Source organism: Falco punctatus, assembly GCF_963210335.1.
Source record: "Falco punctatus genome assembly, chromosome: 2".
Lineage (NCBI taxonomy): Eukaryota > Metazoa > Chordata > Aves > Falconiformes > Falconidae > Falco > Falco punctatus.
The window spans coordinates 63,387,718-63,412,136 of NC_137581.1; the positions used below are offsets into that span (position 1 = coordinate 63,387,718).

General features: G+C 39.8%; 1 protein-coding gene across 2 annotated transcripts in view; it reads left to right on the top strand.

Moving 5' to 3' along the window:
- COL4A2 (collagen type IV alpha 2 chain) overlaps positions 1-24,419 on the top strand; it is a 148,907-nt gene that overhangs the window by 83,105 nt on the left and 41,383 nt on the right. For both annotated transcript variants that reach the window (XM_080375525.1, XM_080375524.1), the window contains 12 exons: positions 12,396-12,530; positions 12,613-12,657; positions 14,759-14,875; positions 15,574-15,645; positions 17,149-17,184; positions 17,279-17,341; positions 19,630-19,665; positions 20,335-20,376; positions 20,879-20,953; positions 22,049-22,093; positions 23,316-23,378; positions 24,086-24,130. In XM_080375525.1, the coding sequence (XP_080231651.1) occupies positions 12,396-12,530; positions 12,613-12,657; positions 14,759-14,875; positions 15,574-15,645; positions 17,149-17,184; positions 17,279-17,341; positions 19,630-19,665; positions 20,335-20,376; positions 20,879-20,953; positions 22,049-22,093; positions 23,316-23,378; positions 24,086-24,130 (774 nt within the window). The remainder of the gene's footprint in view (positions 1-12,395; positions 12,531-12,612; positions 12,658-14,758; positions 14,876-15,573; positions 15,646-17,148; positions 17,185-17,278; positions 17,342-19,629; positions 19,666-20,334; positions 20,377-20,878; positions 20,954-22,048; positions 22,094-23,315; positions 23,379-24,085; positions 24,131-24,419) is intronic.

The window sequence follows — 24,419 nt, forward strand, 5'->3', positions numbered from 1 at the left end:
ACTGAAACTTTTTTTCATGGAAAAAGGGGAAGAGGGAGGTCAAAAACTCAGAGGAGCCACATGAACATGGAGTACATTTGTTACTGCCTCTGGCAAAAGTACAGAAGGCTGACGCTCCCTGTGGCAGTTGAAGTCATTTCAGGTACCTGGAGGATCCAGGACCTCTAAATCTAGGATACAGACATTCCAACATTAGTTAGTTTTTTGGAAATGAGAAGCTTCAAATTTATCTCGTGCTTCCTTTCATCCTTGCCTGTAGCAGACAAGGTAAAGCAGGTGAAGCATCCTGGCAGAGATTCGGGGTCACGGTTAGCATGTGAACGGCACCATTCTGACCTTTAGAATTCGAATTTCCTTGTCAATAAATGCAGCCTCTCCCATTAGGCTGAGGGAAGCATCCCTGCAAGTAGATTGCCATAAGTTCATGAAGACAGCACATCACTGCACAGCACTGATTTCTTCAACACAACTAACACCACAAGCAGACCATGTTTTAGCCAAGGCGGCACTAGTTTAACATAGCTTGGACTCATTCCGCAATCAGAATCTGAAATGCTGAAGGTGCTCTCCTCAAGCTGAAGCCTGAAACCAGTTCCTAGTGATGGGACCCAGATAAGTAGTCATGACAAATTCTTTAGCAATCTCTCTGATATTCCCATAGAACAGGAAGGCTGCTTCTGCTGTTTCTCCTTGTCTGGAAGGCTTCTCTTTTCATTTATATTACCTGCATTTACTAGCAGAGAACAACGCTAATTTTCTCCAGGGCCTGTCAAACTAATGTCTTTCAGGTAAAAGCAACTTGCCATTACAGTTTAATAGTATCTTTGCTCCCCCAGTATCTGCAGAAAGAAAAGGAGTAAAGGATCAAACAGATTGGTTTGTCTGATTTCATCCCAATCCTTTGCTGAAGCAGCTGTGTAGCCCACACTGCCTACAATAAATGGTTAAGAAATTACCAGTAGCTTTTGAAATCAACATTTGAAATGATAAATAGGCATTCTCCTTGAGCAGCTGTGGAACTGTCTGCTGTGATGTTCTCCAGAACATCCTTTCCCATGAGTGATGAGATTTTGGAATCTGCAGAAGATGTGTGGGCACTCTTGGCCCCCATTACTGCTATCTCAAACTAAATGTAACAGAAAAACTAGATCTTTCTTAATGGATCTGGAGAGCTATACCTTCCTGTTCAAGTTTGTACTCCACTCTTGACCCTCTTCAGGACTGTTATCACAAGTTACATTCAACAGAGAGAGTATATTTTTTCAGGTGTATGATTACAACTATTGCCTTCATGACTGAAAGGAAAATGTTTTTGCTCTTTCCTGATTTCAAGGAAAAACCCCAAACTTGTGCGGGATCACAGAAACTTCTCCAAGTAATTGGTTGCTGTAATACTTTCCCCAGATCATTTAGTTCCCTAGATCATTCAGCTTCACCTACTACCATCAACTTAGAAAAATCTTCTGTGAATCTGTGTATACGATAGACAGGTAACTTAATTGTATTATATAAAAGACAATTGCTGGCAGCTTTTAGTATTTCTATTTACTACCTGAAGATGGCAAGGCTTCTCATAGATTACTTAGACTATTTGTTGGTTTTGGAGCCAAACCCAACACGAAGCCAGGCTCAGTTTAAAGACCATCAAAGTGATTGCATTAGAGTATTTGTGATGTTAACAAGCCACATCCACTGGAAGGCATAAGAGTTCGTTCAGCTTCAGTATAAGCTGACTCAACAGCAGGCTTCAGCAGAGTCCTGGCTGCTGAAATGTCTAGAGCATCCGCATTGATACTAACAGCAAGATTAGCAAGTCATGTGGAGAAAACAACTGTGCAAACTCCATTCAGATGATCTCACAGGACCCTGCTGCTCTTGAGACCCATCTGTCCAGAAGCATTAGGAGAAAAAAAAGATGTCTCTTATTCTGCATCAACAATGATTCTTCATATTGCTGCACACATCTGCCTTAAAGCCCCCCATCCTTCCTGGCGGTTCAGAGCCAATCATCTGGCCTTGCTGGGAACTCGGAGATCGTCCCAAACTGTAAATTCCCATGACCGGACTGGGAGGGTGTTTAAGGTCTGCACCAAGTCCCTTGTACATGTTTCTAGAGCGTGTATTCTGAGCTCTAGAGAGCATATTTCAGTATACAACTCACTAAAAAAGTCACAGCCTCTGTAAGAGAATTAAATTATTTCTACAGTTTAAACATCCAGTAGTAACTTAGATTTGCATTATCAAGTCAGTTCTGATAGCTGTTCCCACCACAAAAATAATTATACTTTTGTTTAAACAGAAGAGGGGCACAGAATGGAAAAAATTGGCATATGATAGACTGAACTCCTGCAGGGGTTTTAATTTTCACATACTCTTAAACTCATGGAGCCTAATGAGCTTAACATTTTGGCCAGTTGCACAATTTGGAAATTTCAACAGTGACTGGGTTTTGGACAGAAAAAAAATGTTCTCACAAATATGAAAAGTGAACAGATGTTACTATTGGTGCTTCCAACGCCTACTGACAGAAAACATCTGTGTTGAACTTCCTGAATTTTAGGATCTTGAGAACACTCCCACACACTACCAGAAGCCATTTGAAAGCAATTGGACTGACGGATTGGCTTTCGGGTCTATGACTGAATGTTCTAACACGAGCAGGTGCTGGTTGTTGTCTTGCCTTGAGGAGCAAAGCTAGCCAAGCAGCAACCTTACAACCACCGACCCACTGTTATGCAAGTTGTTAGCATTTTGTGTGAACTGTGATTTTTAAAAAGTCATGAAAAGCAGTTGATCTTAATAGCGTGATGATAACAAAATGAATGGAATGAATGGAAAGAATGAAAAAGAAATATATTTTGGTGTAGATACTAGCAGATTATGATTGCACTGCATTGTATGCTGCCCTGGAAAGTGTCTGGCTTATTTAATCCTGTCAAAACCCATGTTGATTGAATAGAATTTTCTTCTGTTCTGAAAACACACACACTAAAAACGTGCGAGGCATTCACTGTCCCTCAAAATGTTCAGTCAAATGTTTATTAGGTACCAAGACCAAAGTCTGCCCTTTTACACTGGGCATGATACAGCAACTGTCACTGACTAACTGGGAGTTCCCTGCTTCCTCCTGCTCCACACCCATCATCTTGGTATTTGTCTGCTGTAAGAGCAAATTTGGCAAGACGATTTTCCTCTCTGTTGAATTTTTGGTCAGCTATCAAACTAATATTCTCCAGTTAATTAAATAGCAATTAAAGTTTTGCAAGGATAAATCAATGTCATTTTAGTGGTCTGTAAAACATCATTAGTTCATGATCTCAACTTCAAGTTGATTCAAGGTATAATCTCAAAGTTATTTTAGTTAACTCTTTCTGAAAGTACGTAGTTGGAAGTCAGAGAATATTGACATGTCAATATCAGTAGTTTTTTTTCTGGTTTTATAGTTCTTTTAGGTCGGTTTAACCAACGTAAAGTGAGTTGCTCCATTAATCGCACATCCGCTCTCGCACTAACCCAAAGCATCTGTCGAGGCTGCACAGCGTCAGGCCAGCCCCAGCTCTGCAGGTTTCTGAGATAGAAAGCTTTCCCCATGATCCCCTTACGTCCTACCAGAGCCCCATACCAGAATTTTAGCAGAGCCCAGTCTAAGCAGAGATTTTGTTATGCCCTAAATAAAGATGATAGAAACTGAGCAAGAAGCTATATAGAAGTCTTGAAGCTCTACAGAAGTCTTGGTATTTATGTGGCTCCTACCAGCCTAAACGAAACATGTATCTGAGTAACAAAAAATGGAAGCAAGGTTGGGGCCAGTTGTTATACTTGGGATAAATGGATATGCTTTTGAGCACACAACATTATCATCTGATCATTTTCTTACACTGAAACATTTCTAACTGCCAAGAAAATCCTACTGTTTTGCACCACCAGTAGCAATGGTGCTGGCATATACTGACTGCCAAGTTTAGTACATTTATTGCGTTTATATCCAGCACCTTTTTCATGCAGCATAATTCTCATGCTCACATTTATTGGAATCTTGATCCTAACTGCTAAATCCTAACTACAAAGACTTGATCTTTTGGGATATTGCCTTCTTGCACAGTTTAGAAAATGGAGATGTGGAGTTCCAACATTTGAGCTAGGGACCTAAACTCCTTTTGTAAGCAGGAATGGGCAGAAAAATGGGTACATTCAGGGTTCCTTTGTTTGACCCTGTTCATTTGTTAATGCAGATTTGTTAATATCTGCATTAGGATGTATCACGCCATAAGGTATCACTCTCACCACTTGGGAGTTTTGTATGACTACATGCCATGTAGATAAATGTCTACATCTGTTCAATAAATACAACCCTTAAAATAAATTTCATGCCTTTCAAGTCATTACAGGTTCTACTACCTAATTCAGTAAAGCATGCTTACTAGATAGATATAGTTGCTAATATATGTCTTAACTGTAATCCCAAATTTCCCTATTTGTCTGTGCAGACATACTTCAGCAGAGATGCTGCTTTGAAGTTTCAGAGCTCTTCCCTTACTGAGCCTGCAAACAAAACCACCCTTCCCTCTGCCCACCACTTCCTTCCCACATCTTCTCCTCCTTCCTCATCTCCTTTCCTCTACGCAATAACCTTTAAAGACTTAGTATGGAAATCCTTGTGAGGTTTTGTCTAGACTTGCCGTTTTGGATGTTTTTCTTTGAAAGACTGTTGCTGTGGTCCCAGTATCGTTCTTTCTACAGCAGCTCTGCAAAGCACAGAAAGCTTTTCTGACATATATTCTTATGTATTTTGTGATGTGAAGATACTTTTAACTGGTTCTTTTTAGTGCTTGACCTACATTCCAGCATGTATTTTCTTTTACACATGTTTTATCTTCTTGGGTGACATAGCAACTTTCTGGAAGATCACAAATTAGATCAAACTGTGGGAACAGAAAACAGTACAAAATTATTTCATTTACTGACTACAGAAAAGGACTGTGGCTTCTGGTAAAGAGAACCCTTTCATAGTTCTTTTTTTATGAAGATTTAATGTTTATTCCTTCCTTAATTAAAAAAAAATAAAAATGTGCAATCTGAATCACTGCTTTGGAATTAATGTTAATGTCATTTGGTCACTGCTGTCCTGAGAGAAAATGCCGCATGTTCAGACAGTGTAGTTGAAAGAGTAGCAAATTGTTACCATGCCACTAGGCTGAACTAGCCTCATTTTTTTAGTTATTTTTAACTTTAAGTGAATTCTATAATTTTTTGTTTACTTTTTGATATAAATAAAAAAAGCCTTTTAACAAATGAGAAGGAAAGTGGTTTTTTTTTTTCTGAGAAAACAAGCTGGAATGTGAAACTCAGCTAAATAGCCTTCTCTGAAGTAGCAAAAGATAAATTAAAAATAGTAATAACCATTAGCTATGTACTTTTTTTAAAAGCCTGATGACTCTTTCAGTGCTACTCTGTGTTTAAGAATTGAATACCGTAGCTTAAGGCACTTGAGAAAGTTTTGCATCATTTGCTTATCAATATTCAATTTAGATCACAGAAGTCCATCCTTTCCTAGCACTGGTAACCATGTGGTGGCAGAAGCTAATGCCAGCCCTGCGGTAAAATACAGATTCAGAACATAAATTTGAGAAAGTGCAGGCCTGTGATATTACATGTAAATTTTGCAGTCCACTGGAGAAATAATGAGTCTTTCTCATTCCTCTTAGAAAACCAAGTCCCTATACTACATGAATTAAAGAGTGAACAATGAAACACAGGCACTGCAGGAAGCCGTGCTGCTCAGTTGCATGATGAATTTCGTTCCATTTCATCTGCACTTTCCCAGTTGTCTCACTGCCAGACGTTTTGCAGGAAGCCTTCTGCTTTTGTTGCCTTAGACCTTGCACAAAGGTGTTTTGGCCCTACCTGATCTCCTTATCAGATTTCCTGAAGGTTATGACATATGCTGGAAACGTGCACCTGAGGTGGTGGGATCTGTGTGCAGCAGCAATGGCTGGTGCCACCTAGTGAGGAGCTTCTGAATGCTCACTGCAAATTGAGATTAATCATTTTTTAGAAAATAGTCATTATTACAGTACTGAAGACACAGAAATAAAGTAACTTGCAGAAGACACAGAAATAAAGTGACTTGCTAATACGTTTAACAACCAAGCCTGCACAAACTGCAGGATATTTTCTCCCAGATAATCTTTATTTCCAGTGGCTAGCATTAGCTATGTTTTGCCCTATATATTTATATTTTCTACCATTCCACAGATTGTTTTCACCTGCTTTTCCCAGGTAGAATTACAAAAATGTTTAAAACTTGCTAAAAAAAAAGACCTCCTGAATTGCTGAGGCAGATGGATCTGTTCAAACTACATTGTCAATGTACAGCAAAATGATGTATGGTATAGAAATGTACCAGTGTCTTCTGTGTCATAGTAGATGCGCTTATCGGTGTCTGAAGATGTACCCAGTGAAGCTTTGGAAGTGAGGGATTTTAAGCTTGGTTTATTCCAGTAACCACTGAGAAGTGTGGGTAAACAAAAATTGCATCTTAGTAGGGCTGGCAGGAAAGGAAGACTACGCATGTATCCCTGCCATAGAAAGATTATGCAAAAATAATCAGTTAAGACCCACAGGATCTTAAACTTGTTTTGGAATTGGTTTTGTAAATAGTCAGAGGGTGTTGTGAGACGAGCTCACTGGAGATCTGTCCATGCTGGGCAGCCTGGGGCCACCAGAAGCAGTCGCTGACTTGAAATGAACTTGTTGAGCTCTGGCAGCAGGATGCTCTGCCTCTCAGCTCAAAGCTGTGCAGCCCATACCTCAAGTATTTCTGGCACAGCCTACACTGCATGGAGCTGAAACTCCAAACCCTTCCCTTACATATTCCCCTCTAATATGTTCAATCCGTAAACTCCTGGATTTATGCTGTGGGAGAAATGCCAAGTGGTATGCACATCCCAGTCTCACTCTGCGCCACAGCAGAGTTCTTGAGGTTGTTCCTTGTAGTTTATATTTTTGGACAGTGGGGGAGCACAAAGGTCATACATTTTTTTAGTTGGGCTCAACAATTGCTTTTCTATATCTACCTCCACAGAAGATGCCTGAGAGATTCACAAATTCCCTACATTTACACCCCATTCTCCATATTTTGCCAGCGTTACATTTTAAAACTTTTCTGTTTCTTTCCTGTGTGCCTGCAGGGGTGCTTTTTCCTGGGTTAGCACTTTTAATCAGCTCAGAAGTTGCTCATTTTCGTTATAACTAATTTTATTCCCTGGTATGTTGCTCTCTGCTCCACTTGCTGGTCTCCCTGTAGTGGTCCTGCATCAAGGTCTTTGCTGTCACATCCTTTCCCCATCTGTTCTTCCGGGGACCGTTCCAGGCTGAGCTCTCTTACAAAAAGTCCCAGATCCCACTTGTCTGTCACGGTCAGATCACCCTTCCCATAGGAAGTGAACTTGTCCTTTCACCAGTGACCTTTTTAAATGTCAGGGAATTAACCTCCCTTCGTCTTGTCCACTATTAAATAAATGATGACCTACAAGGATCGTTTTCGTGTGGGGAATACTGAATCATCACATTCCGTATACCAGAAGCAGTTGCAAAATGGAAGTCTGTAATGAAATGTGGAGAAATGGGCTCAATGACGGCGAAGCTCTGCAGTAGTTTTGATTCTGTCTCGTTGTATTGCGAATCAACAGTTTTCTCCTTTCTTTGTAGCTCCGTGCTGGTAGGTGGACTCCTCAGCAATTCATGATGATGTTCTTATATTTTAAAACCTTTGGAGCAGGTACTGTCATTTATTGTAACTATATTTGTATAGCATCTCAAACAATTGGTTGCTCTCAGAATTAGGTTACCCTCCTCTACCAGTTTTGTTTCCACACTGTAAATTTAGCAGTAAATTAGAAGGAAGAAAGTATTGCAACATGACATCTCTTTCATTTGACTGATCCTAAAAGAACTGAAAATTAAAGTTCAAGCTGCAGAACATGAACATTCAGTACAGATTTAAAAGTCTGTTCAGAATATTTTTAAGTCCGCTGGGACTTAATTGCAAAATGTAGTTATTAAATTCAGTCACAGCCCCGACGGCACTTTCTTTCATGCACGTCACTGGACAAGCAACAATGTATATACAACGTCGCAAATATTTTCTGGGAAGATTTTCTCCAGGCTTCCTCAATTTCTGACCTTTGCTTCTCTCTGTAAATAACTTTTGCACATGGCTGGGCCAGCCACATGAATTGTGTGAGACCTCTTCCAGTCAACTGAAGTCGCAGGAAGAGCAAAGCAGGGAACGCCTGTTTAGGATGTATGCTGCCATTGGACGCCTTGTAATTTATCTGAACAGTCGTGGAAGTTTTGTATAAGAACAAAGAAAAAACTTCATGTTAGTCTCCAAAATACTCCGTCAGCCCACTTTTTCCTTTTCTTTCTGTGTGCTCCCTTGGAGGTGCTGGCTGTAGCGTGCCATGCACGCTTGGGTAAGCCTCTTAGGACTGGCCTGTAAATCCAGTGGTGGGTGACACTGGGTAATCGTGCTATGTCCTGGATTCAGAAGAGTTCCAGTTCACCCCAGCAAAATGGGAAGCCTTCTGCCTGAGAGCACTGTGGGCCAGAGCGTGTTTCTGCATTGCTTTATCATTTAAGAAAAGGGGGCACCAGAGAAAGTACTTTATGAATTGTCTAAAATACAACAGATAGGGATAGCATGTTTCACTAGGCTTGCCTTTTTGTTGTTGTTGGGTTTGGATTTTTTTACCTGGCAATTTATTCTGGACACCATTTCGCATCTTTAGAGAATTTTCTAGGCTTTCGCTTTCTGACCCTCCAGGAGCTCAAGCAGAGCAGTACCATGCATGGCATGTTTCACACAGGGGAATTCAGGACTCTGTTAATTGAGTCATGCTTTATTTGACTAAACCTTTCAAACTGATTGTCTTTGCTTAAATATCCTCGATGACCTTTGCAAAAGAGAGAACATTCTTAGGTCATTTGCTAATGAACAAGGGACATCTTCAACAAAAGATCTTACATAAAGAAAACAGAGTAAAAGCTGACAAGCCTGAGTTAACAAAGGTTAACAAAGTTAATTCAGTTAACAAGCTAAGGTACTAATTGGCTGAAGAATTACACAAACATTGTCATGATATGAAGTACTTCCCAAGCTCTGACTCTAGCTTCATGCTAAACTGGTCCTAGAAGGATCAATTCTGTTGTCCTTGTCGGAAATAATACTAAATAACCTCTATTTCTCAGCAAACAAATGGTCAGACATTTACCAGGAAAGCATGAGGAAGGGGCGCTGGCATTGCCCAGCTCTCTTCCTCATTTTCCATTCCTTGTTTACCTCTTCCTCCACGCCTGACAGAAAAATGGGACTGGAAGTGGGAGAGTGGAGTTTGGTGTAGGAACTAGAGGTAACCATGTTCCCTGTAATGGCACCTTTGATGTCTTACAGCTCTGCGTGGCCCCTGCAGAAATCCAGGCACGGATTTGACAGTTCTGAACATAACCAGCATTTTATCAGAAGTTACAATTAAGTGTTTTACATGTGTTTTGCCTGCAGCCTGCTGCCCACAGGAGGGGTATAGATGGGCACTGAAGAGATGATCTGCATATCTCAGGTGGATGAGTAGCTTTTGGAATTTGTTTGATTTCTTGTGGCTTTTCAGGTACTTCAGAAATGAAGCAGCATTTTTCAGTGTACGGAATCCATGTTTGCCTTTCTTTGTGGAAGTAACGGAAACATTTGTATTCAGAATTTCTCAAAATTAAATTGAAACTGGATCCAACTCAAATCTCTACAGTTGAATTTGCATAATTTGTGTTCTTTGCAGGTGTATGAGATATGTTTTCATCTTTTTTAAAGGTTCCTTTCCAGATTTGTGTGTATGGGGAAGAACAAACTAACTTAAGTATTTAATTAAATTTTAAGGCTTTATAAGTTGGAAATATTTTAGATCAATATTTTCATAAGAATTGGTACTGCTTTACAAAAAACAATAAAGAGTACAAACTGCATTTTTTTTAATGAATGAAATATCTATTATTTCCCTTAAAAGGCAGTTTCATGGTGTATGTTCCTTTTTACGCTTAATTTCTTTATACTTAAATTCTGAGGCATAGTAGGTAAGATAAATCAAGAAAAAGTGACATCAGAAAAGACTTCTTCCTGATCTTGGAGCTCACAGTGATGAATATTGGTTCAGATTTAAGTCATTATTCTAGTGCTTCTAATCAGCACCTTTCCTCTTTGAGTCAGGTAACTAAGAAAATATGTTTACTGTGAATCTGCTTAGACGAGGGTCTGCACCTCATAGCATAACTTTTAGAGAGTCACTGATTTTTCAAAATATGAAACCTACGAATGTGGAGAAAGATGCCTTTGTAACAGCCAGCTGTGGCTGGCATAAGGAAATGAGCAGCTGCTTGTTAAGATGTGTATGCCTCCTGCCAGCACAAATTATATTTTATGTGCATTCATATAACCTTTGTTACTTCTCAGTTTGTTAACTTGAAAAGACCTGGCCTGCTAGCACCTAATAATCCACATGAATAGTCTTGGTTTAGAAGTAGGGATGCTATATAAAGTTGGGCTTAGTTGTAAGCAGAGGAGAGATTCTCTTCTCACACTGACAGCTCAAATACTTAAATCCATGGTGCTCTTTGGCAACGCTACTAAACCACATTTCGTCAAATTAATAATAACAATATAGAAAGAGATCCATACTGTGAGAGATCCATCCTGGTCACCTGTCCTGAGAAACAACCTGTAATTCATTTGTCATACTGGCCCATTCCTAGTCTTCTTCCAAGAAAAAAATTGCCCTGTTTTGTACTCTGGCTATTTCAGCTGCTCAGTATGGAATCACTGGATATAATACAGTAAGACTTAAAACATAAAAACTACTCCAACTGCTGTGACAGCCATTTTCCGCAAAAGCAATGTGGAAAATTGATATTTTTTTTAGAACTAGAAGTAAGCTGTGTTTCAGTCATGATGTTGGTTTTCAGGTTTGTCAAGACAACTGTAGCATAGATAAATGTTAATTATAGATAGATTGTTGACAATGAAGTTTTGAAAGTGTGTCACAAATGGGCCTATCCTTCAATATGAGAATGAAATAAATTTTGCCTAATATCAATAAGGCGTTGTTCAGTATCTTTACTACAACTCTCTGAATACAAAGAAATTAGGATATCTTCAGGTTCACTTCTTCAGCTCCCTGCGCTGCCCTCCTTTGCTCATCCCACCTCAATGGCATTAAATGAGGTTGTACTATTTTTCTTCTCAGACAGGGATCACATTCATCTTCTAGCTCTTTCTTTGCAGGCGTAGGTGAGTCTGTAAGAATTTTATACTAAAACAAGGTGTTAATTTTTTTATCAGCTCATTTGTATAAATATCTGTTCGCTCATGTTTTGCTGTAATTCTTATTTCATGAGAAACCAATGCTGTTGCAGACTGGTCTGTGAAAAATCTTAATTGCAATTTTAAAATATTTTCATTAGGATCAGCTTAATTAGAACATCTTGGTAAATGGTACTTTGCACCGCTGAAGGGTATTTCTCCAGAAAAGATTGTGGCAATTTGCTGTTAGTGTCATTAGTGCACTGAGTACTGTAGAGCATGCAAAACATATGTGCCTTTGGTGACACTACGTCTGGAATGGCTTTCAGATACTTTGGTTCACAGATCTCAGACATACTGTCACAGCCCATTACTTAAACCACCATTGTGTCATTGCATTTTTTCCCCTGTTGAGCCTTGTGATGTTGGCAGTCAACAAGGGGATAATTTTTTAACAATGTTTGAAGTGGCCTGAAAGAGCCAAACCAGCGCTGAAAGGGAGAATGACAGGCGAGCCCTGCACTCAACTCTTCAACCTGTGTGGATGCATGTACACCAAATCATTTTTCAGACTACGCTGCTAAATAGAGATATCAACTTCAAAGAGGCAGAAATTCCTGCCATTAAATATCAGGCTCCATTTGTACGTAATACAGCCACTAAGCAGATTTCACAGTTAAACACATTTTACTTGCTTGGTGTGTCGTCGGTTGTGTTGTAGGTCAGTGAGGATCACTCTTGAGAAGCCTTATTCCAAAGAGAACACTTTTTCATAGAATAGCCATGAATATTCAGGTGGTGAATGTTGACTTGAGTGTTAATTTCCATGCATTGATTTTGTCACACACAATGTGGTCACTGTTGCTGGAGTTTCCCTGCGTGGTGTTGCCAGATGACATTCATCAAAGAGTCTGGGCTACTGGAACGGAAAGAGATTCTGTGTTTATTTTCTCTTTAAGAGATTGACTCCATTGCAGCAGTGATAACTAATCCATCTTCGTGCATCACAACTGTTCCTAAATAAATGCTTTTTTATTATTTTTATCAGGGCCAGCCAGGACTCCTTGGATCACAGGGGTTCACTGGACCACCGGGATTGATGGGGATCCCAGGAGTGCAGGGTCCCAAAGGTCACAAAGGTGAAAGAGGATATCCAGGAATAAGCGGACCCAAAGGAGAAATGGTAACTTTTGAATATCAGATGGTTTAGCTAATGAGCAAAATACTGGGCAGAACATTGTTTTAATTGTGCTGTTTCGTTCTAGGGGCAAAGAGGAGTCACTGGATTCCCCGGGGCAGATGGCATTCCTGTAAGTAGCCAGTTACCTCATCTTTAAGAAATCACCGACTGCAAATATTGCAGTCTGGTTTAAAGCCTTTGTACTGTAATTAAAATCTCTGGGCTAAATTCTGCACCAGCCACACACTTAAGCTAAGGGCATTTGTTGAAGTGTGTGGAACTGCAGGTACACAAGAGAGCAGAAACTGTGCTCCCTCTCATTCCTTCAAATAATTAAGGTCCATTTGCTTTGTCCTGTGAAGAAATCCCCTTGTAAAGGGGACAGGAAAGGACAGAATTTCCTGTGTCCCTGGAGGTTACCCAGCTAAGTATGCTCTTTTGTAGGAAAGAGCTGTGAGATAAGCCCTTCACATCTCTTAAGCTTGTGATGAAGGATACCAGTGGGTCGTTCCGTAATTATTTCAGAGTTGCAAAGCACGTAGAAAGACCAATAATTTTAAGACTACTAACCACTGTTATTTGCTTTATAGCTCATATGGCATGCTGAGATAGTCTTAAAAAACTGAACACTAAACAGGGTCAAACTTTGAACAAAGTGACCAGGTCCATGAAACTGAAACATTCAAAGAGGAAAACTGGGTAAAGTTCACAGCACAGTATTTTCCCAGCTTACACTTCTTTACATCTTGTGTCATAAAATAACAAAGAAATCTGAGTCACTGGAATCCCTGGACAGAGTTCCCAGGCTTGGGTTTCCTTTGTAGTGCTCCCTGACACCGGGGCCCCACTCTGCAGCCCACGCATCCACATCCACTCTGCTTTCACCCTTTTTTGTTTCCAGAAGAGTTCCCTATCGAGTTTCAGGGCTTTCTCTCTAACAATCTTCCCCCTCTCCCTCTTTCTCACTCTTAAAGGAAAAGGAAAAGACCCTCTTTCCCATTCCTATTAACCCTTCTGAAGCCAAGGACCTTGTTTATCTCACCACGTCATACTGTTTGTTCTGAGGACTCTGACATCCGAGGAAGGAGAGTAAATCGCTGCCCCGTGAAGCTCAGCGTTGCTATAGCTGGACTGCTTCTCTCATCTGAGGAAGTTTTCTTTTTTAGCCCTGCCTTGCCAAGCTCGCCACATTGCACTGTGAGGGATAAATACCTTCAGACAGTACTTGAACCTGCATGCTCATTGTGTCCTGTCCTCAAGGTCCCTTGCCTTTCCCACTCGCTTACATTCTCCAACTAGTTTTCTGAGGCCGCGGCTTAGCGCTGACCATCGGAAGGCAAGTAGATAGGCGCGTGTGCAGACTGTAATGGCACAGTGCTGGGATGTGGGCTGAAAGCCAAGAGAGGATGGTGGCAAGCCTGGATCTCTTCTGGGGTGTCTAATACTAGTACCTGATGGAGCTACATAGGGAACCGAACAGATCTCTTTTTCTTCTAAGCAAGAGAGCAGAAGCAAAGAGAAAACTCTTGCTCTAGACAGAGGAGAGGGGAGAAATGTTTTATGTTAGTTTCTGGTTTTTCTGACTGAGTCCCCGGGAAGAAAGAGCTGCTCGAAGGCAGATTTGCTTCTCATCAGCCTTAGTGCAAACCAAAAGCATCAGCAATTAAGGTGAATGTAGGTACAGCGATGGAAATCCAGTCTGAGATGGGAGGCTCTGTCTGGAGGTTCTGCAGTGCCCTGGCTCCCTTGCTTTGAGCCATGCTGTTTTCTTCCGTACTTACAGCCTCATCACGACACTCAACCTAGTTCCTAAAGCATCTCTGACTTTTTTCCCAGCTTGGAAGCTGTTCAAAGCCAGTGAGGAACCTTTCTTCCCACTCTTCCAGTGTGAAGCACTGAAATGCTTAACAATCCCAGTTCTTGGTGGCTCCCTGCACAGCAGCATCATCTGGCTTAGTTCTCTGCTCAACAGAGCCTGCATTGAAGATAGCTTTCTTACCCTTTCTGAAAGGTCCTTCACTACTCATTTTTTCATGCTGTCTGGGGCATCTGGTTCAAGCTGCAGCTATATTAAAAAAAGGCACTGTCTGTTTCTGTCTTTGAAAATCATAGTTTCCCATGGATCCAAGCCTTGGGCTTAATGTGAGAATGTCTAAATACTGTGTGACTACAGGAAAAGGAAAACTAGAAACAGATGGATAGATAAACACTTTTTTTTTTTTCTTCAACAGGGTCATCCAGGGCAGCCAGGATCAAGGGGGAAACCGGGTCATGACGGCTGTAATGGGACAGTAGGTGATCCTGGTGACCCAGGAATTCCCGGAGTCTCTGGTTTCCCTGGTACCATTGTAAGTAGCTGGCAGCAAGTACCTGAAGCTAAGATCGTTGCTGAACTGAGTTTCATTCACATGTGTGTTGGAAGAGAATGGGCCGTCTCTTAATGGAGCTCCCTTTTGGCCCAGCAGAGCATCTGTGCGGACTTATCATGGACACACTGCACTCTGCTTGCTTATTAAACTGCAGCTGGGGCTGCGAGCTCTGACCAGAGCTGTACATGCCACATAGATCTTGCAGAGAGATTACTTCAGGAAAACCAGTATAGTTTTATCCAGTAGTGATAAAATAATATTAAACTCACAATTTCTGATGAAAGTAACCTTCTCCTTCCCTGCCCCATGGCCAACGTATTGGCTTTCCGTGGCGCAATACGTAAGATGATGCTGAGGTGAGCAATGGGTCTCCATGATTTCCCAGGGCACGTCAGCCCTGGAGAGCTGCAGCTGCAGCTCTGGCTAGGAGGTGCTACCCAGTAATACCGCTCCCACGTAATGGGGGGTTCTTCCCCCGGAATCCGAAATTCATTCTGCTATGTACTGTGAGGGTTTACACTTTGTTTTTAAACCATTAATTTTCAAAGCTAGGCATAGTCTCAGCCCCTAAACAGCAGTATGAAAACCCCAACCAATACTTTTCATTACTCTTAGCCGTGTATGTATTAACATATATGATATCAAAGCTTACTTTACTATTTTTTGGTCACCTCCAGGGAGTCCAAGGGCCAAAGGGACAGAAGGGGGAGCCCTATATACTGCCACCGGACATCATAAGCCGATACAGGGTACGTCTCTAACTCCTGTGAGTTATTCATGCTCAGTACAGTTTTACAAGCAGATGACGGATAGTTAATTTTTCTTACACTTTGATGGGCACCTTCCAAGAGGCCCACTTCGATTCTGTATAGACTTTGCAAGGCAGCTTCTGATTTCTCTGGTTACAGCAAAGACTATCTGATATCCAGGGGGGAATAAATCTCCACACAGTTATTTGCAAGGAATTCCAGTCTATAGGTGGATTGCAGAGGCACTGGACCTGTTGTAGTTCAAGTATTACTCTCTTTATTCGATTGCTACCTTTGTATCATGCACAGCAAAATCATTCCTTTGCCATAGTTTTGTCCATTGAATGATTCTGTTTACTATTAGCATCCTTTATGTATAATTCTCATGCAGGAGTTTGGTTGACTTTGGATAAAATATGCATCAATATATTGTTTAGTTATTTAGTAAACCCCAAGTATTCCTATGGGTGCTTTTACTGTAATCTTTGAAACTTGTTTTGTAATTACTTGTAGCTTTTTCTTGTATATGTAGTCTTGTATAATTTGAAGGTATCAGATGAAGATAAGGGGTTACATATGCTGTTGGAGTATAAACTGTGAGAAAATTACAGCGCTTCATCTGAGCTGTACTCAGCACAGAAGGAACTGCTGACATTGTTTATGTATATTTTGTGCCAGTGATGAGCACCAAAATAGGTTTTTCTGTTGGCATATTTGTAAGTTGCCTTTTCCTTTCAGAAACTTTAAATCTGCACTTGTTAGTAATTAGGAATAATTAAGGGATGATTAAGTAATGATTAAGAATTGCTCAAGTATATTGTGGCCAAGGATGGATACTGACACCTCTATTCATTTCAGAAAGCACTTGGTTCCACAAATTATTCTGTTAAAGAAATGCAAATTAACTAGATAGATAGGATGCTATTCAAAATGATTGAAGGTGTCTGGACTGAGTACCACATTATTTATGGGTATTGGAAGGTCTTTGCGCTAGAACATTTTTGGATCCAATTTCCAAAAACATTTCAACATGTACTGCAGTTAAAATATGTGGTCACTGAAAACAGTATGTTCCAAATGCTTTTAGTGACTCAGAAGAGAATCAAAATCATTTGGTAATTCCCATGCAACTCATGAAAAATAAGCTTGTACATTTCAGCTAAGGTTATAGCCCTAATTAATCCACCGGTTAGATGCAAGTTTTCAAAAAAGAATTAAACATGGTCTGTTGTCCATTGTAACTTGGATCCCTAACTTCCCTGGCCAACTTTGTACCCTCCCACTGTACTGCATGCAACTATACTAGACATAGAAAGTACAAAATCCATGGTGGTCCACATTTGGTTATCTCAACACCTCTATTGAATGCATCTGTATGTAAGGGTTTCTGTAGCACTGTATGCTATGATTTATTTTTGGAATGAGAAAAAAAATAGTGAGAGAAAGACTTTATTCAGTTATGTATATAGTATTTATTGGATTTTTTACTTCTTTGGTTTTTAGGGGGAACCTGGTGATCGAGGGTTCAATGGTTTTCCAGTAAGTAGTATTACAGTGAATGTGATAAAATATCCATAGTAACTGATACCAGAACAACATTAATTGATGGTTGGATTTTTATTTTTTTTTAAAGGGACCTCCAGGTACGCTGGGTATTCAAGGTCCTGCTGGTCCAAGAGGAGAGCGAGGAAGACCAGTAAGTATATTTAAAATACGTTCTGTAGAAAATTAACCTAACAGAAGAATTATCTTAGCAGGTTCCATTATGTTGGATTGCAACCTATCAAATGCATAGAAAAAACAGGTTAGAAATAGCACGTAGGTGTCCTTGGATGCAAAACCTTCTAAAAAGCACTGTGAGACACTGATTCTACAGGGATGACTGTTGCAAAGAGATATAGTTTCTTTCACCCTGTGTTGCCAGAGGCTTTTGATTTAGAATGTATTTCATTAACCTCCTTAAGAGAGTCTTGTTTGTAAAGATTATTCAGTGCTATCCACTCTACAACCCCCTACACTGAGTTATCAAAGATATCAGGACCTAATTATGTTATCTTTTCAGCTTATAAAGGATGTGTATATTAGCTTTCCGCACTTCCCACAGGAGATTGAATAGATAACATTCTTCATTAGTATTTAGAATACAATTTTATTTTTAAACCATTTTTCAGTCATTTTTTTCCAAAATCAACATTTACAGCATTGACATTGACAACTCTTGCTGAACAGTTCTTTGGGAAGATTGTGTTCTCTCCAGATACCATTTTCTACGTTTCTTACTACCATGGTTATAGTTTTATGGGTTAAAAACCAGATATTCAAATTCAGCATATTTCATTGTCTTTAGGCATGTTTTATTTGCCTGTAAGACAAATATGTAGCATCTGCTTTTTTGTTTGTTTTGTCAAAATTCACTTCAGACCTGCTCTGCATCACTGATTTGAGGGGAAAAAAAAATAATTCAGGGCTTCTTATATACAGCCTCCACAGCTGCTTTGAGGGACACCCACCTCCAAAAAAAAATGAAAGCATTTCTAGTACTAAATCCACAGATTTTCCAAAGTCTGTTTTCTGTAGTGGCCTGTTTTATCATCTGGAGTAAGCTGCACCTTATCTTTTGCCTCTGGTCCTTCTGAAGTCCTTTGCTTACTGTTCCTCTAGAGCGAATCCACAAAGTTCATAAGCTTCACGCAGGAGCCCAGCCTGCAGTGACTTATATTACCAGTACTCTGTCTTGGATATTAGGAGTGCTATGAACCATACATTTTCTGAACCCCATGATTACATCCCTCTGGTTTCCATCTTGGCAACATCTCTTTTGAACAGTCTTCCAGAGTAGATGGATCCCCACCATCTCCAGCTCTTAACAAAATACATCCAACTAGATTTACTGTCTCTAAAGCTGTGACTCACCTGTGAGAGGGACCAGGGAGCATTTCCCAGGTCGGAGTTTACATTATTCCTCTTCTCTAAGTTCTAGATACTGCATGAAGGCAAGCACAGGTCCCCCAAGTCCCTGCAGGGCCTCCAGGCAGTGGGATGCCCTGCACAGTGCATCTGCCCAGTAGATTAGGCAATGGCTCACAGACTACTTGACTAACGAAAACTGATTCAAAAGTAATTTTTTCAAAACAAGTCTGTTGTTCCTGCACACAAGGGTACGTAGCAAGGCAGAGATGCCTAACAATTTCAGGTCTCACCAGAACGTTACTATCTTTTCCTAGCAGGTTAGGCTTGTTTTTGCATAACCCAGTTACATCCCCTTCAGTGCTCAGTTGCTCGCTAGGTGGACAGTTCCATCTGCAACGCTCTCTCTTTTCTATCCTTCTTGTTCACCATCTTCTTCTCTGAACAGCTCATGCTTCTTACTCACCCCACCTTTCCCACATTTGACAGAGTTTTTAAATGTAGAGCCCTTTGGGGCCTGTTAACTGCCATAGCTGACTGAAGCAAGGCAGGTTGTCTCTCCAGTTCATGGCTTTCCTAGTGCTATTCTTGTAAGACTCAGGTAGCTTTTTTTCTTGTTATAGTTTCATTTCCCACCATCTTCCTTTGATCTCGTTCTGTACAATACCAAACAGGTAATCTGAGATGCATGTGGTAGTTCAACTCCCTTTACAGACAGATGCAGTACCGAAACACCAGTCCCGTGTAGCTTAGAGATGTGCTTAGCTTTAGGTTTGAGCTTAAAATGTTACTCAGGATCCAAAAGTACAAGTTCTTATTACTTGAAATAAAAAGAGGATTGCACTAGGTCTAAGCTGGAAGACTGTTATTCTGTCAGGAAAGATTACTATGTGACTGGGGAGGGTGTTTTTCAAAACAGTAAGCACAGCTAATACAGTGAGGATAGCACATCGAATGCTGAGGAATACACAACCTTCTAAATATCTACTTGTATTTCAGACGTAAAGTAACTGACCTCCCGCATGCATTGATTAGAAAGCAATGAGTAACTTGCTCTCCCCTGTTGTGTTTCCCCAGGGACCACCAGGGCCCCCAGGACCACTAGGACCACAAGTAAGTCTTTGTGTCAGAGTTGTTTATGTCGATTTTGTGTCGCTGAGGTTTATCCAAGACCCACTTGAAGGCAGTAAAATAAAGAACTACAGGCTGCACCAAAGGCTGTGTAGCACAAGACCTTCTCTTTTGGCTGCATACCACAAGAAGTTAATCTTACACTGGGATCACCTATCCTGAAAAGATTAAACCAGTTCTAGAACCAGATTTAATTTGCTACTGTAGTCACAGTAGTTTCCTATGAACAGAGAATCCTTGCAGTCTTTACAAGGTACAATTAAGTCTCTAGCGGCAAAAGTACATGAGTTCATTGTTCCAGCCCACTTAAGTATTTTTATTTAACATCCAGTGCTATTAAAAACCTTGCAAAAGAAATGCTTGATCTTTTTACAGTGTTACTCAGTGAATGACTCAAAGTCTGTTGTAACAAGCACTGGTAGCATGAGATTTTAGTTAAAGTTGTCTTTCTGAGTGTTTAGATCCATAAAAGTACTTTTAAATCTATAAAAATACTTAGACGTAAACCTAGACTACTATTTGATTGCAGTCCTTCCGTGGTGTCCTACAGCCTTGTAAGCCTCAAAAGGCCTTTAAGCATGTTTAAATTTGAATTTTAAATTAGAGAACTGAGTCATACACTTAGTAAATCTTGACCTACTGTTTTTGCAGGGCAACAGAGGCCTTGGTTTCTTTGGAGAAAAAGGCGAACAGGTAAATGAAAACTAATGAATTAATATCACTACTGAATGACAGGTTGATGTTATTTGCTATTTATAAAGGAACCTGTTTTATACACTGTCTCAATTTGCAATTGTATTATGTAATTATAAGAGAAAAAGTATAGCTTTGAAAGTAATTATAATCTCCCTAAGGAATGTCATAGCTGAACTAAGTTGTACATGTCTGGGTCTAGCTGTTGCACTCATTTACACCAACACAGAGATAACACTTCTGATACCTATAGAGCCAGATCACTTTATATAAAGCAATAATCTTTACCATCATAGGGCAAGAGGAAGTATTGCTATATGTTAACCCCAGCACAAAATAAATTTATCTTGCCATCAATTTATTCAGAAATTTAGAACCATACTCCTACCAGGGGCAAATCTACCTTGCTCCTTTTGTTGCAGTTCCTTAGACCCTGTGCTGATCAACAGCTTGACAAAGTATTATAACTGTTGGTAAACGTACCCTTATGCTTTTCCTACAGGGCCCCCCAGGTCCTCCAGGTCCACCTGGCCTTCCTACAAGAGAACTGATGGGTGTCCCCTCTGACAAACACAAGGTAACTACAGTGTATTTTGCCAAATACACAAGGAACTAAGAGCTCTGCAGTACCAAAACTAAAACTGTACAAATGTGATGTGCTTTTACCTATAGTAGTTAGAAGGCTTTAATATAGCAAAAGAGAAATCTGCTGCTTTCCCATAGCTTGTATCATGAAGTACTTACTGAGAATATGATGGCTAAAATCATTCAGAAAGCACTTCTCACAGATTCGAGGTGCCTTAGGCAGACTTGTTCTTTTTGTTTAAGTATGCAACCACTGGCCATCACTCACATCATCTCATTTTACAAGCAGAAATACCTGATGAGAAATCATACAATGTCTTATTTTTCATAATAGTGAGTGACATTTTCTTCCTGTAAAAGAATCATATCTTTAGGGAAGCTATCTGAATTACTGTGTTTGTTTATATAACTTATCTATGTAGTGCAGATATCTGTATATTTACAATTAAGCCTTGTTCATACATACTGAAGAAATCTTCAACAGCAAGATGCAGTTTATTCTCATCTGTTGCTTCTTGCTGGGAGCAGAGGTACTCATACCCTGTACGTGTATATTCTGTATTAGACACCAACCTCCAAGCCAGTAGTTTTTCATCACACATTTGGAGTTAGAAAGTTCATGTGGCTCATGTAATTTCTGCATTAAAATAAGTAAATTAGTATGATACTGAAAGATCTACAAATGCCTTTGACAGTCTGCAGTCTGCATTAAGTAACATGCATGTTGGGATTTCCGTGACTAAGCAGAGATGTCCACATGTGAGCTACTTACATGGGGAGAATGCGCATTTGTTTGTGGTCATTACTCAGACACTCACCACCCAGACATCTCATGAAGAAGCCTAGAAACAACCTGAACTGTTTATGTTCCTAGAAACCTTTTCAGAAAAAAATATCAAATATTTTTTAAAAAAGCACCTTTAAAACCTTTTTATGAAAACATGTGTTTCATTTGACAAGTGTATGAACAAAGAACAGCACAAGAGTGGTGTTTTTTCTCTTGATAAACATTTGTCATTTTGTTTTGTACAAAAATTATTGAAATGTAAATGGGTATGCCTAACATATCTGAATACTTTATTGTTAGGGTGAAAGAGGAGAACCTGGACAAAAAGGGGAAGCTGGAATTCCAGTAAGTCAAGTGGAGAAGAACAAAGACAAATAATAATATTGGAGTTAATACTGGTACATTCGTCATTGAAATGGTGCAATATAGATAAGGAGCAACGTAAGCAGAGACAGCAGTTTGATGCTTTAGAAAAACTGAACAACATGACATGTAATAACTCCACAGCGCAATCAATCATTCTCTTACTGATTTACCAAAATAAGATTTTCCCTCACACATGTTTTAATTTTAGCTTTAACTATTAATAAATCTTTTTACTGCTGCTGGTCTGCTGATCTATGTTTAAAAAAAAATCCACTAAATTTCATTGAATAAGTATATATGGAAAATTTCTCAATTCTTTTCAGTCTACTGTCTAGCACATACAGACCTTTGGTCTCATTGGTCATTAAATGTGTTGAGTAAGTAGACAGTAATCCCATGTGTTGCTGCATCATTTAGAGCTGTCAACCAAGCTTGACTGAATGTAGTTTAGTTAACTCGCAGGCAACCTCTAGTCTGAATAGCTTTGCCATTGAGTGGTTCCTTTTTACTTCCCAGAGTGGTTTAAAATACAGTCTTTACCAATTAGAGATGCCTCACTGAGCATTTTGCAGAGCTTTATTTTCTCACATGGTCTGGTCAGCTTCTCCACAAGGTTATGGGAGAAGGTCACAGTGCGAGCCCTAATAACCCTCTGTGTGAAGTTGCTAACCAGTTCTTCAGCTGTTGGTCAGATTTTACACATGTAAAATTTTGTTGTCTACATGTGGAAAACCAGAGATTTTACGCTGAGATAGCAAAAGGGGATATGTGTTTCTCCCGGGTTGTTTTTTGGGGTTGTTTGGGGGGGGTTTTTTGATAGTAGGATGGATAGCGGCATGCCTATGTTTGCCAAGTAGCTCTCTGAAGCTACAGTTTGGGTGTAAGCTGAGTTGCTGAATTGGCTGTATAGCTGAACAATTGCTTTGGCTCTTCTTCAGAGTTGCAGCCACAGAAGAAATAAAGCAGGAGATGATAGGAGGGAAACCCTGTCCTCTCCCTAATGGCCTGCTTCTGCTATTGTAATGAAGCAAGCATGTTACACTTAAAATTAAGGACAACAGTTCTTTCACATGCAGCTATTATTAGATCTGCCATGTGTTACAATGATGTTTTCTTCCTGTTTAGCTTCCATAAAACAGTGTTACAATTTTTTTTGCGCATAATGAAGAAATATGTTGAACTGACTTGTAATGTTTCCTAGGGTGTACTTCTCTATGCTCCTGAAAAAGGTGAAGAAGGGGTAATGGGCTTCCCAGGGCAAAGGGTGAGTCTTTCATTAAAATTAAATTTCACCCAGCTGATTGTGCAAATCCAAGCTGAGACTTTGCCTTCAGGAAGAAAACACAGACTAATAAACTATAGAAATTATTGTTCTTCATCCTACCAGGTTGTGGCCAGCTCTGAACTGCCTGATACAAGAAAGTGAAAATTATGCCTATATCATCATTGGGAAGCCTTGTGCATCTCTTACCTAAAGCTGTGCTCACTAACCACAGCTACTGTTCTGGTCCTCAGCGCAGACTATATTTCACTGTTTTCATCTTAGCTCTCTTCAGACCATGGTTAAGAAACTTGAGTTTGGCTCTAGTTACTTGTGACACCAGAGGAAAAGATAATTTAAATACTGCTACCTTGTAGCATCTATGGATGCTTTGTGGGGGGGGCAGTGTTTCTAAGGCGTTTAAACAGAGTGAGAACAGTATTCAGCATACATTTTTAAAAAATCTCATCCATCTTTAGAATCTCCATAGTCAATTCACAATGTATTGATTAAGAGACAAAAATCAAATACCAGATTTGATTTCAGACCTTCTGTTTCCACCATACATGAATCTCATTGAAAAAGTATCTGAACTCTGACTCTTAGAGTTTTGAGCTGTCAGATTAGAGTATCTCAGAGAGAAAATGGTTTTTAGCCATGAGGATGTTAGGATGTAACTTTATTTTGCTAATTGTATTCTGCCTTCATAGGGATTGCCTGGCATCAATGGTTTTCCAGGACTTAGTGGCGAAAGAGTGAGTATTTCATAAAGACTGTTTCTTCTAACACATATGTAGACAATCTGTCTGAAAAGTAAACTGTAGAGGACAAATTCTGCCCATAATTACATCAGCTGTAGTCTACCAAATATTATCTGGATTCATCTGTCATTGTAATTTGGGGTCAGTTATTTTTCTCATCCGTGAGAAAAAATTAGCCCTATAATTAAATTCTGTTTTGCTTAAACTATGAGCATTGTTTAAGAGCACTACAGGGAGGTGTCATTTTCATTGTTCCCGTTACTGCAATCATGATTTCTGTAAT